We start from the raw sequence: 18,502 nt of genomic DNA, 5'->3' as shown, positions 1-18,502 counted from the left end.
TACTAAAGTACCTGTGCTGGTTTGAAAGGATTATGTGGCCTCGGAAAGCCATGTTTAAATCCTGATCTACCTTGTAGAAGCAGCCATTCCTTTTAACCCCTATTCAGCACTGTAGGTTGGGAACCTGGTTAGGTTATCTCCATGGAGATGTGACTCACCCAATTGTGTGTATTAATCTTTGATTAGAGGGAGATGTGACTCCACCCATTCCATGTGGGTCTTGATTAGTTTACTGGAATCCTTTAAAAGAGGAAACATTTTGGAGAAAGAGACAGAGCCATGAGAACCAAGAGAGCCCACGCAGCCAGAGACCTTTGGAGATGAAGGAAAATGCCCCCAGAGGAGCTTCATGATGCAAGAAGCCTCAAAAGGAAGCTAGCAGATGTCGCCATGTTCACCTTGTGCCTTTCCAGTTGAGAGAGAAAAACCCTGAACTTCACTGGCCTTCCTAGAGTGAAGGTAACCTCTTATTGGTGGCTTAATTTGGACATTTTTATAGACTTGCTTTTATTGGGACATTTTTATGGCCTTAGAATTATAAACTTGCAACTTAATAAATTCCCCCTTATAAAAGCTGTTCCATTTTTGGTATATTGCATTCTGGCAGCTAGCAAAGTACAGCAGTACCCTAATACCAGAGCTCCCAATTTTATATCCATGTGCTGCAATCAGACCTTCATCTGTAAATTAGGAATGATATCCAACTCTCAGAAATGCACAAAATCAGTCCACTTGAAAAGGAAACACCCACACACATAACTACTAAGTATGACTTTAGTAAATGTTTATCTTCAAGGAGTTCCATTTTAGTATTACTTCTAATACCAAACAATGAGAAACAATCAACATGTACAATAAGAGGGCATTACTTAAGTAAGGTATGATACCAACCTACAATGAAATACTTTGCAGAGATTTAAAAATGATATTTAGAAAAATTAACAACATGGAAAAATTTCACCAGTATATTGTTAGGTTAAAAAACAAAACAAAACACAGAATGAAAAAAAATGTCTGGAAGGAAATAGACCAAAATGTTAACAGTTATTATTTCTGGGTAATGTGATTAGGGATCATATATATATATATTTTTTGGGGGGGTGCATGGTCAGGGCATTGAACTTAGGTGTTCCACTTGAAAGGTGAGCATTCTAGAATTGAACCACCTTTGCACCTTGGGATCATTTTTGTATTTATACTTATTTTTCTACTTTTAATATGTTTCCACATTGTGTATAACACACACAACTTTTTCAAAAAGTCAGCATGTGAACTCTTCAGTTTTCCCAGTATTATACATAAACAAACAGCATAAAATTATTCTATTATCCTGGATAAACAAAGAAAATAAACATCTAGCCTGTTGTCTTGGTTATCTCAAGACATTCTTCCTGCTTGTAGAACATTTTCCTTGAGAAATTCAGGTAATATCAAAATATCCTGAAAAAAGTTCAGTGACCTGACTGTTTTGTCTACACAGTGACAGACACTCCAATGTTTTTAAATACACTTAGACGCACTTTTAAACATTGGGCTCACTTCTCTAAGAAAGCAATTTGTAGAGATGATGTAATAATTAACAACCATGGATCTGAAAAACTGAAAATGGAAAATTCCTAACTTACCCCAAAACTACAGTCAAAAAAGTAAAAAAAAAAACCTTATATGGCCATATTTTAAATAGCTCTGAAGAGAACATTTTTAAACCATTATTTCACTGCAATAATTAAAATAATGCTGAAAAGATCAAATGCTTTAAGTGTATGTGTGTGCATATTTTTATGTCTACACACACACAACATACGATACCTATCATGAATAAGCAGACCTTGGTTTAGTAGCCTAAAATGGTGTGTACAGAGCATTAGACAATGGAATGGATTTTATCCTTCCTCTGGGTGTGCATAAATGATTATCAAATTAATTGCACCGAATCAATCAATAGGGGCACACTGAGCAACTGCTTTGTGAATCTAGACCAGTTTTCTTTCCTTCCTCTTCCTCCGACTTTCACAGCACCAGAATCCAAAGAGGAAGCACCAGCAGGAATTGTTTCCTGCTTCGCCACCTCCCCTTAAGATAGGAGGGGTCCTCAGCAAGAAAGCAGGCTCCCTTCGTGTGTCAGCCACAGAGGGCCTCAAAAAATGGATCATGTCCCAATTCTTACAACATGCAGCAGTGCCACTGCATTGCGTTCTGAAGCACCAGGAATCCCTAGCGAGGCTTGCTAAAATGCAGATTCTGGGTACACTGGGTGGATGGGTGGGTGCGGGGCTGAGACTTTGGCTTTCCAACCAGCACCCTGGGGAGGGAGGTGCTGCTTCCCAAAAACCACACTACAAGAAAGGAGCTCAGCTTCCTTATTTTCTCAAACTGAAAACAGAGGTGAATAAATGACCTACACCGACAATCTGTTATGCTTAAAAAGTTTAGGCTGAGGTCAGATGTAAACGTTGTGAAACAAAAAATGCCCTTAGTGCCTTGTGTTTTTACTGAACTTGGAAAATCTTTTACTCTGTGGTTGACGGTTCTTGGCTGGAGGCCACAGCACAAGTACAGTTGGGTCCACGTAGAGGAAGGAGTACAGGACATGGCCTGGCTGGACAGCCTGCTGTCCGAGTCAGATCCTGACAGGTTGGAGTGTTTTAATCAACTATGATATTGAACAAAGTTAAACCACTTACAGTGAAACCAGGCACTGACTGCACAGAAAGTATATGGGAAGTACAAAGACATATTTCATTTAATTCACAGTTTCTCCCAGGATTATTCCTGAAAACAGACCAGCTACCCTACGCCAGAGAAGCACCCAAGGAAGAGGTCTCTTGGACTGGTCAGGGCTGAAGGGGGTGATGGTCTTGACCCCTGTAAAGTGGGCAGCAGGAGGGACCTGGAGAAGGGTGACCCTGGGACTAGGGAAGGAAGCATATGGTGCCCCTCCCCTAAGCCATTGCTACACACTCAAACTCCCATTGGAGAAGTCCCCCTGATAGCCAGGGGACCACTGCACTTTTTCTCTCATAGGGCAGGAGAGCTCCAGAGCCTGGGAAAAGAGGCAAAACAGGCGGGCAGGCTGAACGATGACAGAGGAGGCTTATTGTCCCCAAATCTGTCACCCACACTGTGTTCCCATGAGTGAGAGTCAACAGACAGAAGAAACAAGGGATATTCCCAGACCTTGAATTACTGGGAAAAAAATTAGAAACAGAATATAAAATATTCTAAGTGATTATAAGCCTAGAAAAGGAAATAAAAATATGAAAAAAATTAAACAAACAAGACAAGAGAGAACAGACAGATGTGATTCCCAAACAGTACTGCTAGAAATAGGAATAGTCATTGGAATTAAAGTCTAATGAGTAACAACGTCAGAGTCATTTATTGAATGACTACTATTTGACAGGCAGAGTAAAGAATGTGCTATGTGTATTAGCCCATTCAATCCTCATAAAACCTGGTAATGAAGAGAGTGTGCGTTATAACCCATGTGGGATAGTTTCCAAAGTTCTTTGTTACTATGTACTGCTGAAATTACAAACAGCAGAGGAGAGAATGAAAGAACAGGAAGATAGCTGTGAGATAGGTTCACAGCTTGCAATATGGAGAAGAAAATAGATTAAGAGAGGAAAGAGCAGGGGATTCCCAAGGAAGCAAAGGTTTGCATGCTGCAATTTTATTAGGTAGGTCAAGTTTAAGAAGCAGAGGTGGGCAGTTGCTGGGAAGGATGGCATTGAAGGAAGGGACAACTGATGATTGGTCTCAAGGGACTGCCCCAAGAGTGTGTGTGAATCCCTGGACCTCTGGACAGTACTGGTGGGAAGAGACACAGGAATTTGTCCACTGGTTCCTATCTCTCACTAGTCAGAGATTTGTCCCCGCAGGTCTTAAGGGCCTGCACTTCTTGGGTACAACAGGAAGTCATGGGACAGAGACTAGAGGAGCTGTTGGGCTGGGCCTGTGTTAAGTCGGCTGCAAGATGACATCTGGGGAAGGAAGTGTCCCCAGCTCCGAGGAAAGGAGAAGACCTCAGTGGCAAGGCACCTGGTGTGAGAAGTTAGGAGATCAGAGAACACATGGAAAGGTCTAGCACATGTCTAAAAAGAATGAAGGACTAAAGAGAATGGGGATGGGGGAAATGTTAGAAAAAAGAAAACTGAGAACTTTCAAGATCTGATGTAAACTATAGAATCTCAGATAAAAGATCCACCAAGTAGGATAAATAAAAAGCATATGCCCATAACACATTACACATCATAATGAAATGACACAACCAACCAAAGACAATGAGATTTTTAGCAGTCTTTTAATGACATAAATAGGATAATAATCTTAAAGTGCAGAGGAGAAATAATTGTCAAATTCAGTTATATAAGAGGGAAGGTGAATAATTTTCTGAAGATGAAAATTCATAGGCCAAATGGCTGAAGGGATTTTTGTATTTGGAAGCAATGATCAGGTTATGGGAAGCAATGGTGAGCAAAGAAATTATTATAAACTGGGATAAAACCTAACAAATATTTATGTGTAAACTAATGAAAACAGTAAGGACTAATTTGTGAGTTTTAAAAGTTGATAACAATAGCAAATAAGGTGATAGGGTGATAACAAAGTTAAAAAATTCTAATGTCCTTGTTTAGTTCAGGAGAACAGAGATACTGATAAACTTTAGAATTTATTAAATTAAGGGTGCATTTTCAAAAGTGTGGGTAATCATTGAATGAAGAGAAACAGAATATATACTTTCTAAAAGATGAGGGGGAAAAGGGAGAATAAAGACATTTATCCAAGTAAAGACTGGAAAGAAGAAAAAAGAAACCAAGGAAGAGTATGGTAAATAGAAAGCTAAAATAATGAGATGACAGAAATAAACCCGAATATATAAGCAATCGTGATAGCTGCAATTGGTCTAAACTTAGCAATTACAAGGCAGACATGAATAAAATCAGTTTATATGCCAAAATGTAATGATGCAGACAGGTGAAGTTAAAGGAATGGAAAAAAAGACATTCCAGACAAAGTACTGCTGTAACAGCAATATAATGGTCAAACAAAACAGGTTTTGAAGTTTGCTAAAAGCATTTCCAGGATGAAGAAGGGACTGGCATAATGGTAAAAGGAAGAGTTACCCAGGATGATATGATAATTCTAAATTTGTATGCACCTAAAAATGCAGCTTCAAAATAGATAAAGCAAAATGTGACATATTTTCAGGGAGTAATAGATAATTTGTGATTGTTGTGTGACACATCTCACACACATCTCTCTCTCATAGATAGTATAAGCAGAGAAAAAAATAGTAAGGATAGCAGATTTTAATAACATGATCAAAAACTTTAATCTAAAGGATCTACATAGAAAACCTCGAAATCAAAATATAATCTCTGCCACAATTCAACAAGAAGATAATTAGAAAATCTCCATGTTTGGAAATTAAGAAATATACTTCTAATTAGTCCATGAGACAAAGAAATCACAATAAATATTAGAAAAGATTTTGAATGTAATAATAGGAAAATACTACTTATTAAAATTTTCATGATGCAGCTAAAGCAATATTTGAAGGGAAATATTCAGCCTTAAATGCATATGGAAAAAAAGCTGAAAATTAATCACAGATCTTAAGAAAAAAAAGAATTGCAAAATAAAGGATAAAACTAAGAAAGTAGGAGAAAATGATTGAAAATGAAGAAAACTAAAAAAACACAAATTCAAACAGATTGAGATTCAAAAGTTAATTCATTGAAATGACTAATTAAGTATTTGAGGACACTGATCAATTCAAAAGAGAAAAATGGCATGAATAAGCAATATCAGGAATGAAAAAGGATACAATGCTATAGACCCTGAAATGTTAAAAAGACCATGGGAGAAACTTATGAACAATTTTCTAACAATAAATTTGAAATTTTGGATGAAATGAAAAAATACAGTTTATCACAACTGACATGAGACATAGATAATCTGACTAGTTTGATAACAGCCAGTTTTCATTAAATTAAGTCTATAATTTGCAATCTTCTAATCTTCTAGACCAACTCATTCTACAATGCCAGTATATCCTTGACACCAAACCCAGACAAGGACAATACAGTCCAAGTGAACTCAAAAACATAGGCACAAGCATCCTAAACAAAATATTAAGCAAAGCCAATAAAAAGGATAATATATTAAGTTGAATTTATACCAGGAATGTAAGACTGGTTTGCTATTAGGAAAGTAATCAGTGTAATTTGTTTCCTTAGAAGAAAAAAGGAACAATCTGTGAAAATCACAATGGTTGTGGGAAATGGATTACATAAAATTAAGCATCTAATCCTAATAAAAAATAAAATTCTTAGAAAACTGGAAAGAGTAGGGAAGTTCCCTAATTTGCTAATGGCTACCTATAAAAACATCTGCAACAATATTACGCATAAGAATGAAATGCTGAAAGATTTTCTCAAAAGCTTTTTTATCTCAAAAGATTAAGAACAACTCTAGGTTGCCTGCTATCACTGTGTCTCTTTGACATCACACTTGAAAGTCAGCCAGTGCTGCTGGACAAGAAAAAGTAGGGAACATATAAGTATTGGAAAGGAAGAAATAAGGCTGGCATTATTTATAGACAATGTGATGAGACGCCCCAGAGAATATACAGATACTTCATTCAAACTAATAAGTGCATATGGTAAAGTTGCTGGATTAGGGTCAAAACGCAAAGATCAACTGTTTATGTTTTCAATGGTTAGATATAAAATTTAAAGAAAGATACTATTTCCAATAGCATCGAAAACATCAAATACTTAGAAACAAGATAAACAGAAAACTCTGAAAATGGGAAAAATTTAAAACCCTAAATAAATGGAGACATATAAATCATTGTGATGGTTGGGTTCTGGTGTCAACTTGGCCAAGTGATGATGCCCAGTGGTCTGGTCAGGCAAGCACTGGCCTGACCATTGGCTGCAAGGACATCTTGTGGCTGGTTGATAAACTGGAAGGCTGGTGTATTAAATCATCAGTCAGTTGATTTCACGTTTGGCTGATTATATCTGCAATCATGTAAGGTATGCCTCTCCCAAAGAAATAATCCCGTCAATTGAAGGTTTTTAAGGAAGAAGAGAGACTCTCTCACTGCTGCTTCAGCCAGCGAGCCTGTCCTGTGAAGTTTCTCCAGACCCTTCATCGGAGCCACCAGCTTCACAGCCTGCCCTATGGACTTTAGACTCTTCCATTCCCATGGCTGCATAAGACACCTTTATAAATCTCATATTTACATACCTCTCCTGTCGGTTCTGTTTCTCTAGACAACCCTGACTAACACAATCATCTTCATGGATTAGAAGATTCAGTATTGTAAAGACGTCAATTCTCCACAGATTGGTGTGCAGGTAAAATGCCATCACAATTAAATCCCAACCGTTTTTTTTTTTTTTTTTTTTTTAATTTTTAGGAACTTGACAACATTTATATAGGAATGTAAAAGGAAAAAAACCGCCAAAGCTCTTTTGAAGAAAAACACAATGGAAGACTTTGCTCTACTGGATATCAAGGTTTGTTATAAAGCAAGATCAACAAAGTATAGTTTGACAAGCAGAAAGAAGACAGAGAGAGCCCAGAAAGAGAACAACCGTATGTGTATATTTGATTCATGACTGTATATCAGTGGGGTAAAGGTGGACTTTCCAAGAAATCATTTAGGGATAATAATATATGCATTTTTTTTAAAAAAAACTCACTTCTGGCTCATTCCTATACAATTATCAGTTGTGAACTGATAAGTAACGCAATAAGATTTTCAGAATTTAATTTGGGAGAACATCTTTATGACCTCAGAGTAATATATGATTTTAAAAATAGGACTCAAAATCTTACCATATTAAAATTAACAACTATGTATCAGAAGATAACATCCAGAGAATGAAAAAGCTAGCCACAGAATATAAGGATATACATATAGCACATATAATCAAGAGATGTTTCCTACCCAGAATAAAGAATTCCTATAACTCAATAGAAAATTAGTTGAAGGTAGACAAGCACTTTTTAAGAATACCAAAAGGCCAACAGACATATGAAAAAGTGCTTAATCTTATTTGTAATTAAGGGTATACAAATTAAAATAACAAAGAGACACCTCTCTGTATCCACAAGGATAGTTGACAATTTAAGGTTTGATCAGCTCAAGAGTTGGAAAGAGTAGGCAGTTGGAACTACAATAAACTGCTGTCAGAGTCTAATTTGGCACAATCTGCTTGGAAAACTATTTGGCATTATTATGATAGTTGGACATTATCATATGACCCAAGATTTCTACCATTAAGCATATATCCAACAAAAATGTAAAAGATGTCTATGGAAACGTTATTTGTAATGGTCTCAAGTGAAACCATTGACTGCAGAAGGTATAAATACAGTGTGGTTCATTTATACAATAGAATAGCACACAGTAATGAAAATTAATGATCTATAACTACATACAAGAAGATAGAACAATCTCAACAAGATAATGTTGATGAAAGAAAATAAGCACAAAAGAATATATAGTGTGAGTCTACATACGTAAAGTTTAGAATAGGGAACACTAAAAATACTGCATTTGGGCTGCACCTTTAGATGGTAAAAATATAAAGAAAAGCAAGGAAGTGATTATCAGAAGTCAGACTCTGGTTTCTTTCAGGAAATAAGAAGGGGATTCTAGCTGGCTCAGATGCAAGAATAACTTCTGGTAGCTGGCAATGCTTTGTTCCTTGATCTGGATGGCCTTCACATGGGAATTTAGTTAATAGGCCATTAAACTCTACATGTGCTACTGCTGTTTGCCGTATTTGTGCTATATGTAACAATAAAATGTGTATTGAAAAGAGCCATTATGACAAGTTAGGGTTTATTCACAGCTAGGCAAGAGTAGTTAAATATTTTAAAAATATATTAATTTACCGCATGGACTAAGTAAAGAACATATGATTTTCTCAAAATAGATGCAGACCAAAAAAAAAAAGAAAGAAAAACAACAACAAAAACAAAATTAGGTTAATTCCTTAGCCTCATAAAGGGAATCTAATATAAAACTACAGCAACCACATACTTAATAAAATATTAAAAGCATTTCCTTTAAAGTCAGTAATGAGACAAAGTTATCAGCTATCAGTGCTTTTATTCAACACCACAAGTGAACTGGAAGGACTTGGCAGCACAAGTAAGACAAGAAAATAAAAAAGGTAAAAGGTTAAAAAAGAAAGAAAAACTGTAATTATTCACTGGCAATATTGGGACAATATCTAAGAGACTACATTCCATTAGAAATAATAGGTTGATTCAATAAAGGTGCTGGACCCAAGATCTAAGGGGGGAAATCTATAGTAACTGTATGTCCCAGCCATGTTTCTATGTACCAGCAACAAACAGCTTACTAATCAGAATGTTCAATGCTATACCAATCAATCTCCCCCATGGATGTTTGATGGAACTTTGATAAGCAGGTCTTGAAATTCATCCAAAAGATCAAAGAAGAAAGAATAGTCATGCAAATTTTAAAGAATAAAAACAGGGTACTTGTCCTACCACATACAGCCTTAGTATACATATGGTGATTAAAAATAGTGTGGTAGTGTGGAGAGGCAAACAAATACATATAAAGGGACTAGAACAGAGAGCTTACAAATAGACCACATAAGAAAGGGTGCTTGGTATATCGCTAACTGTAACACTCTGAAACAGTGAGGGAAAAAAAGTGGATTATTTTCAGTAAATAATGTTGGGTAATTTTTTATCTGTATAGAAAAAGATAAAACTATATCCCATACATAGAAAATAAACCCATGATAAGAGACCTAAATATTAAAAAAAGTCAAACCCTAAAACTTAAAATCTATAAGGAGAACATTTTTACAACCCCAGTGAAGGAAAGAGTTTCTTTGACAAGACGTAAAACACAAAACTTGGAAAAGATGGATAAATTTGAGATTACTGTGGCAAAAAAAGAAAACCCAGCCATACCTTAAGGCACCAATAACTAAATGAAAAATTTACACATTGAAATAAATTATCTCTATATACATAAAGGACAAAAATTTGGAATCCAAATATATAAATAACTCCTAATATATTAGCAATAAAAGGCCAAAATAGATAAATGGGCATAAACAATTTACAGCGAGGGAACTATAAATGGCCAGTAAAATATAAAAATGTTCACAGCTCAATAGTCAAAATAATATCCCAATTCACACCCACTAACAGCTTAGCACACCAAGCTTTGCTGAGGAGATAGGGGGATAGGTATGCTGATATGTTGTTGATGCAATGGTTTCTAAGATAAGTTTGACAATTCTGAACAAAATTTTAAAATGTGCTTCCTCTATGAACCACCTGGAATTCAACTTCTAGTTGTCACAATGATACAGATACAAAGACGTGCAATGCAACTGTGTAAAATGAAAATTTGACAACAAACACTGTTGGTGGGAGGGGGATGGAAAAATAAACCCTATTTTATCTATATAATTGGATGCTATACAGCAGCTATTACTAAAATAAATTAGGTCTATCTGTATCAACCTGGATACAACGCAAAAACAATACTGAGTGACAAAAGCAAGCTCCAATATATATATGTATAAAATGAAATCATTTGTTACATTTAAAAAACCACAAAACAGTAATATTTATTTTGTATAATGATTGCATGCGCACACATATGAAGTGTAAATATGGGAATGCTACACACAAACTTACCGGAATGGAAGCAGGGGTAAAGCACATACGTATGATTCTTTCCGTATTTATATATTTTTTTGCCCAAAGGGGAAGATCTGAGAGCAAACAAGCCACAGCTTATTAACATTTGTTTAATCACAGTGATAGATAAATTGCTATCTGCTGTGTTTACTCCGTGTGTTTGAAATATTTCCTTAATCAAGTTGATTTGAAAAAAAAACAAAGCCAGCTGAAAAAATATCCTACCTAACTGCAGCTGTGATTCAACTCGATCTTTGCTTCCCATATTTTCTGACACGTTCTGGAATTTTCAGGAAAAAGAGGAAGGATAGACGATGATATTTCAAACCAGGAACGTCACCTTATCCAGGGATCAGGGACAGAGTGCTCTCCATTCTGAGGCTACAGCAAAGTGCCTGCTATTCTCCAGGCACTGAGCTTGGCCTGGTAACAGCTCCACAACCTGAGGATCCTCTGAAGAATCAGACGTGGAAGCGACTGCATGCAGCAACGCAGCCAAGGTATTTCGCTGTGTGTGCTTCAGCACAAATTATGTGGGTGGATACTTCCTCCCCACCTAAATTAGGCATGTAGGATCAACATCACTGCTTTTCCTCTGTTTGGAGAAATGTTATAGTAGAATTGCAGACATTTAGGGCAAAACATGCCCTTAACTAGTGCAGATTATACAAGATTATAAATATAATGGCCCAAAGCCTAAATTAAGCCTTCACTAAAACACTGTTTGGCTCACACGATGCTTTTTTTTTTTTAATAAAGTTTGATTTAGTTGCTAACATTAAAAATCTGAGAGCTTACGAAAACTCTAGATTCCCAGGTTCAGTGGGAAAAGCAAGGATTCTGGCACTATCGAGCCCAAATTCTAGAATGTCAAGAATTGGATGGCCCCTCCCAAAATCCCCTCCCCCAGCCCACGATTTCCTTCCTTATATCACCTGCTGGCCCAGTAGGTGTTTAACTCTCCCATTTTACAGATGAGAAAACTGAAGTTCTGCCTTGTGGGTTGCCCTGTGGATCTCACAGTTATCAGTTAACTTTTTATTCCTTTCCTCTACAAGGTGAAGGCACATTTCCTGATTTATAATCACATGTTTTTTGTGGAATTCAGCATGAACAATGGAAAAGATAATCCTTATAACTTTTAACAAGGTCTTATTTCAAGGGATGATAGAAACAACACAAATGGATTAATTGCAATTTCATTCAGAAGTCACGGGTAATTTGGTTAATCTTAAAACAGAAAATCTTACATCAAACAATAAGGAGGAACTACGACAATATTATTGAAAATTCGTATAAGAGGCTGAATGGTAGTGAGGCATCACTTTTTCAGGCTGGTCCTTGCATAGGTGAAATTCCTCTTCTCCCTCTGCCCCTTCTCTCAATCTCACTTTTCTTTGGAGTCTAGAAAGACGTGCAAACTCTGTTTTGAAACTTTTCCCCAGGCTTCACCACAACAAATACTTCATTTGGGGATTTTTCATTTTGGATTTATTTGTTCCCGTATGAAAGGAGGTAGATAATCCACAATGGCCTGGATGCATTTAGTGTATCATGCTGAGAAGTATTTAGGTACCTGGGTTGGCATTTCTAATGTCTACAAAGTGCATTTTTGTGAGAATTGGGGATTACCTGGCTTACAAAAAACCCCTTAGAATATAATGACACTAGAACTAACCTAAATGTAAATCAACAGGGGAATGGTTCAATTAATTATGGCATATTCGTATTGTGGAAAACTATGCAGCAGAGCAAAGGGAAAACAAATCTGTAGGTTGCTGAAGGATATCTGCAGCACGGCATCAACTATGTTAAACAACAAAAACGACGCACTGATTGTGGTCCAGGTATGTGTATGCAAATGCATAAAAAATTTCTGGAAAGAGACATGAATATAGAACTAGGGATACTTCTGGGATGCCAGGATAGCAAGGAGCGTTATGGGATGGCCCAAGAGCGCTTTAACTTCACCTATTGTAACTTAATTTGAAACTTAATTTAAATGGAAAAAAAAAAAACTTTTGGATTATTTGTGACTTGTAGGTTCCAAAAAGCTTTTCATCTAACATAAATATTCATTTGACTACTAATTTCCAACCATAATCCCAACGATGAAATTTGTAAACTATCTGTTCATCCTTGGAAATGAACTTATGATCTCATTTCCACCTCACTTAATTTTTTTTTAGGAATAAAAGTAATGCAAGGCTTCTGAAAAGTAAAATTTCACTTTCACAAGTTAAAATACAAGTACCTCAACTTTAGGAGGCAACATGGTTTTGAGGAAAACCAATTTATTTTTAATGGAAGGGCATAATAAATAACGGGGAATTTAAAGGGAGTCAGGAGAGAAGTAAAAGTGACAGAGGGCTTACTTTATCCTTATATGGACTCTTTACTAAGGTGCTTTTATTTTTTCAGCCAAGGCATTTGATTTTCCCAATACTGACAGGATTTTGGAAGACTACTGGCAAGGAGGTAACAGAGCCCCAAGAGAGGTCAGAGTTGAACGTGAGGTCACAGCTAGGAAACAGCGCCTTGGGACTGAAGAGCGGATTTCTATTCCCAGTCCGGGGCACTCTCGGCCACCCGTGCTGGGGGCCCGGATTCACCATCAGTGACAGGAATCCTGTCGGTACCGCTTTTCTCACGTATTAGAGCCTGGCCCTGTCGATGATTCATTTGCGACCGCGGTGACCCTCCGCACCCCACCCCACGCCCACGTCCCTGACTCCTAGGGAACTCCGAGCTCCCTTCTCTCCTTTTCCACCCGCTCCCTGAGCGCGCGCTCCACCTGCTCCCCGGGCATCGCCGCCTGCTCCCTTCCCCACGCTGCTCTCCCGGGGACTTGCGCGGAGCCCGGAGCCGCCCCACCTTCCAGGCAGCCGCGCAGGACGGCGCCTCCGCCGTGGGGGCCGGCGGGTCCCCGGGACGCCGCAGCCAAGTGCGCCCGGGTAGGGGGCGCGCGACAGGCGCTTACCTTGGCTGCCGCGGGAACCGCGACCAGGAGCGCCAGCAGGAGCGGCCGCAGGAGCGCGGGCGGTCGCGGCGCTGCCCCGGGACGCATAGTGGGCGCCTACCGAGAGCCCCGGCGTGTCCGGGGACACGTAGGTTCTCAGGCCACCGCGTCCCCTGCGCGCCGCGGGTTGGGGAGCCGGGGTTATGAAGCCGGCCTCGCCAGCCAGCCCCCGGCGTGTTTTGTAGGGTTCGGCCGCGCGCTCCGTCCCTCCCCACCGAGGTTTTTGGCTGTGGCGCTAAGGGAGGGAAGAAGTGGCCCAGGTCCCGCCCTTGCAGCACCCTCCCCCACGCCACCCTTCCCAACTCACCATGCAATGTCCCTCCGACCCGGGCGCGGTGCCCAGGAGGCGAAAAAAAGGGTGAGAGCCTGCAGGACAGGTGGACGCGGGTCCGAGGTAAAGGGTTAAGGAAGCGATGCTCTCAGGGCTCCTGGGGCCTAGACGGGGCAGGCGGGTGTGGGTGGGAGGTGGACTGTTTTGGGGGGTGTGCGGTGGGGAGGTGGCTGCGCAGGCTGGAGGGAGTGGCTAGTGGCCGCGCCCAGCTTAAGCGGGAGGCGAGCGGGTCGTCTGCACTCGGGTGCCTCGGCTCCCTCCAGGCTCTCGCGGCGGTGCCTTCTCTCCGCCTGCCCCTTCTCCAGCACACCCCCGACTTGCAGCCGCCAGACTTGGCCAGGAGAGCACCGTGAAGGGGCAGCCGAGTCGCCGGTAGGTTTGGGGGCCGCAGAGCCGGAGGTGCGCGCCCCGCGGGCAAGGAGGCGGCTCCCGGCGCTGGTCCCCCAGAGGTAAGGCGCCCCCGAGCCCTGGCAGGGCCGTCACTGCTCCAGGGCCCCAGGCACCTGTCTGGAAAGTGGAAGAGGGAGAGTGCCATCCAAGGGTGACCGGCCCTGCAAATTGAAGTCGGGTGGGGGTGGGGGTGGGGTCACCAGAGGAGAGCTTTGCTGGCTCTCGGACTTGTCTGCCGGAGCTTGAACTGGGCGCTGTGTGTTTTGATTAATTTGGAGGCTCGAGTTACCTGGCCTGGCAGTTGGGGCACTCCAAAATGCCAAGAGCAAGAGGCAGCTGAGGGGAAAGAGAAATCCTATGTTATTCTCTACGGCGTTGAACAGGCTTTTCAGGCTAAATCTTATCTGCGGAAATACAGGGGAAAACAAGACCCAACTCTGGTCCAGGGTGACTCCCTTCTGAGAGTGCCCTTTGTGGAGGTGGCCTTGGATGCCACTGTGCAGTAGCTAGTGTGTTCGAGCACAGACTTCAGAGCAGGGGGCTTGCCCTTTCTTTGCCACAGACCCCTTTGGCCCCAAGGCACCCCCTTTCAGAATAATTTCTTGATATGCATAAAATACAATGAAAAGAGAATCAGCTTTCCTGAAATACCATTATCAAAATGTTCAAGTCATGATATACTAATATACGTGTATCATTATTAATTCATTAAATATCTAGATCTAACAGCAGATTAGCTAAACAACCGTGATTTCAAAGACATGATGACTGCAAATGTTATCTTGTGGTAACTGAAATATGACATGAAAATAACAGTGATTTCTATAGGTGCAAACTCTTGAAAAATTGCTAACACTGCTGTGGCTTGTTGCCAGTATTCATAATTGTTCACTAATGTAACAATTTGTAATGTAATTTTTTCCCATCCAAGTTTACAGACCACCCGAGTTCCATCCCTAAGTTAAGAACTCCTGCGCTAGGGCAGTGTCGGGGATACCTTACAGCAGCTGGTTTTCAAAACCCAAGTGTGAGGGAAACGGTTGCTCAGCTACTACGGGAAATCATTGGCTTGCAATTAGAATCAGGGTTCGGTTTGCATCTTGGACCTATGTAGGCATGTAGGTAAGCAAAACCCTGAGAGTGAATGAAGACAGCCTCCCATGCCCGTTCCTTTTGGCTGTAGAGTGAATCTGACAGTCTTTCCGCTGTCTTTTGCATTAGTGATTCTCAACTATGGCTGTACATAGGAATTGCCTAAGGAGCCTCTAAAAGTCCTGAGGCCTGGCACATGCCGGGTCAATTACATCCATTATCTGGGGGTGGCAGAGGCTCAGCTATGAGTATATTTTAAAGCTCCCTAGAGATCCTCACATGCAGCCAAGTTTAACAGCTGCTGCTTTACATGCACATTGCAGCTAGCTGCATTGAATTAAGGTCTTTTGTTGGTAGAATGGTAAAAAAAAAAAGACATATACTAAATCCTCTATTAAGACTTGTGAACACTGTGATTTGTGTCCAGACCATGATGTTGCAGTGTGGTAAACAGTAGTTTCACCCCATTGATGGGGAGGGTTCTTATGGAACATTCTCCTGCCATCCTTGTGAGTTAAGACAGCAGGTGCTCTGTTGATGAAGTGACAGGGTCCAAGAATTCCGAGCAGCATATGATAATCTTGCATGAACTGACATTACTTCCTGAAACACAAACCTTGATGCCAGTGTTAAAAGCTCCTTTTCTTTGCTGGATTCCAGAAGATTTCTCAATTTTATTTTTTAATTGCCTTTTCCTGAAATCAAGTCGCTTTGATGGAAGACGGTACTTGGCTTTATTAGCTTTGGAATGGGAGGTAGTGGTCAACTGCAAGTCACTTGTGTTGCAGTAACAGACAGGAAGGAAACTGTGTGCAAATATGATGAGGAGGAGGCCCTGGTAAGGAGTTTGATCTTGGGAGTTGACTCTGGATTTTGAATCGTCTCTGCACTTTATTAGTGTGATCTTGGGCAGGTTACTTAACCTCTCTTGGCCTGGGACTTCTCTTCTGTAACATGGGGAGAGTCATGGTGCACACCCCAGGGAGTTGCAGAAATGCAATGTGGTAAGCCACGCAATCCCTCTTTCTTGGATCTACATATAGCAATCACACCTTGGAACTCTGTTTTCCAGTTGCAGAAAAGAAATTATGGTGCACCTGGTAGGAAATGGAGGCACAGGTGGAGATACTTTTCTCAGGTCACTGGTAAAATGATCAAGATTCAAGCACACCTCAAGCTCCCTTGAGGTCAGTGCACTTCTAAGGCCTCTAGAATCTTGCTCCTTAGCCCCTCCCTGAGGCCGACAGCTTCAACATCCCTGGTGAGCCTGTTAGAAATGCAGAATCTCAGGCCCTGCTCCAGGTTCACTTATTCAGAGACTACGTTGTGACAAGATCCCCAGGTGATGCAAACATAGCAGTAAAGTTTAAGAAGTGGCTGGTCTCAGAGTCAGAACTAACTACCCATTCTTCCCTTCTTACCACACGCCTCTGCTTTCAGAGGTGAGAATTTTTGGTATATTTACTGGGTATTGAATTCTTGTTTAAGAAAAAAAATAGTCTTTGGGTCAAGAGAGCTGAGTTTTTCATAGTTCTTTAAATGTGAAAAAGCAAAAGGAAGAGGGAATGATTATTTTAGCACATATGAAAGAGACAGAGGTCTCTCATTTTCACTTTGATGCCAAATAAAGGTTTTGAACAAAATTGAAGTGGCCTCTTATCCCTATGTTATTATTTTTGCCTCTTTTCATAACCAAAGAATCATGCCTACTTTCTGCATCATACTTAAATTCTTAGCAGCTGCTTCCTTACGTTCAGATGTAATTCATCGTCTGTGTTATCAGAACTGGCTTTAAAAATTGCCAGTATATCAGCAAGGACAAGTTAGTCTGTGGAACGTACGAAGAATCCCCACATTTCAGAGGCTTACAATAACAAAGGTGTTTTCTTTGTTCACGCTACATATTCGTGGCAGGGCGTGGGTTGGGGAGAAAGGGTGGGGGCTGCTCTGCTTATCTGACCACACAGGGAACCCTGGAAATTCCCTGTCAACATGTTCTTCTCTGATCATCTCAGCAGGGCAAGAAAATGTGCCAAATGAGAAACTGCTGTAATATACATACATATAAAGAACTCTTATGATTCTTGAATATATAAAGAACTCTTATGACTCAACAATAAAAAAACAAGCAACCCAGTTTAAAACTGCATACAAAAAATGGACTAGACATTCTCCAGTGATGGCATACAGATAGATGGCCAGCAAGCACAGGAAGAGATGCTGCACATCATTGATCACTAGAGAAATGGAAATTGAAGCCAAATTGAGATGCCACTTTATACCCACTGGGATGGTTATAATTCAAAAAAAAAGAAGGAAAAAAAGAAAGAAAAATAAGTGCTGTTGAGGATACAGAGCAACTAGAACCCTTATGCACTGCTGGTGGGAATGTAAAATGCTGCAGCCACTATTTGGCAGCTCCTAAGAAAGTTAAACATAGAATTATCATATGACTCAGCAATTCCACTCCTAAGTATATACCCCAAAGAATGAAAACAAGTGCTCACCCCACAATACAGTTGCATGTATATTCACAGCAGCTTTGTTCACTAGAGCCAAAAGGGAAACAGCACAAATGAACAGGTGAATGCAATGTGTTATAGTCATGTAATGGACTAGCATTCGGCCATAAAAAGAATGAGGTACCAATGCACACTACAGTGTGGATAGATCATGAAAACCCTACGTAAGTGAAAGAAGTCAGACGCGAAAGACCACATATTGTATGATTCATATTACGTGAATTATCCAGAATAGGGAAATCCATAGAGACAGAAAGCAGAGGGGTGGTTGCCAGAGGCTGGGGGAAGGGAGTAAAGAGGAGTAACTGCTTGATAGGTTAAAGGACTTCCTTTTGAGGTGATGCATGTCATTTGGATTTTCTTAGAGCTGGTGGTCGCATAAATTGTGAATGTACTGTCACAGAAGTTGTATACTGTCAATTTTGTTTT

At 40.1% G+C, this 18,502-nt stretch overlaps 2 protein-coding genes across 13 annotated transcripts in view; one reads left to right on the top strand and one right to left on the bottom strand.

Annotated features, from left to right (window-relative positions):
• Positions 1–14,256, bottom strand: part of COL4A3 (collagen type IV alpha 3 chain) — a 166,729-nt gene extending 152,473 nt beyond the window's left edge. The window contains exon 1 of one of the 3 annotated variants that reach the window (XM_077155312.1): positions 14,046–14,256. In XM_077155312.1, coding sequence (XP_077011427.1) covers positions 14,046–14,048 — 3 coding nt within the window. In that variant the 5' untranslated portion in view covers positions 14,049–14,256. Of the gene's footprint in view, positions 1–13,699; positions 13,947–14,045 lie in introns of those variants that run through there. The other 2 variants (XM_077155313.1, XM_077155311.1) reach the window with 2 other exon arrangements.
• Positions 14,017–18,502, top strand: part of COL4A4 (collagen type IV alpha 4 chain) — a 185,819-nt gene continuing 181,333 nt past the window's right edge. For 3 of the 10 annotated variants that reach the window (XM_077155302.1, XM_077155300.1, XM_077155301.1), the window contains exon 1: positions 14,248–14,518. The gene's annotated coding sequence lies outside the window, so the exon portion shown is untranslated. Of the gene's footprint in view, positions 14,133–14,247; positions 14,519–18,502 lie in introns of those variants that run through there. The other 7 variants (XM_077155308.1, XM_077155309.1, XM_077155310.1 and 4 more) reach the window with 4 other exon arrangements.

The sequence above is a fragment of the Tamandua tetradactyla genome, chromosome 3 (genome assembly GCF_023851605.1).
Source record: "Tamandua tetradactyla isolate mTamTet1 chromosome 3, mTamTet1.pri, whole genome shotgun sequence".
NCBI lineage: Eukaryota > Metazoa > Chordata > Mammalia > Pilosa > Myrmecophagidae > Tamandua > Tamandua tetradactyla.
The sequence above is the reverse complement of the archived record's forward strand: the minus strand, read 5'-3'. Positions and strand labels throughout refer to the sequence as shown.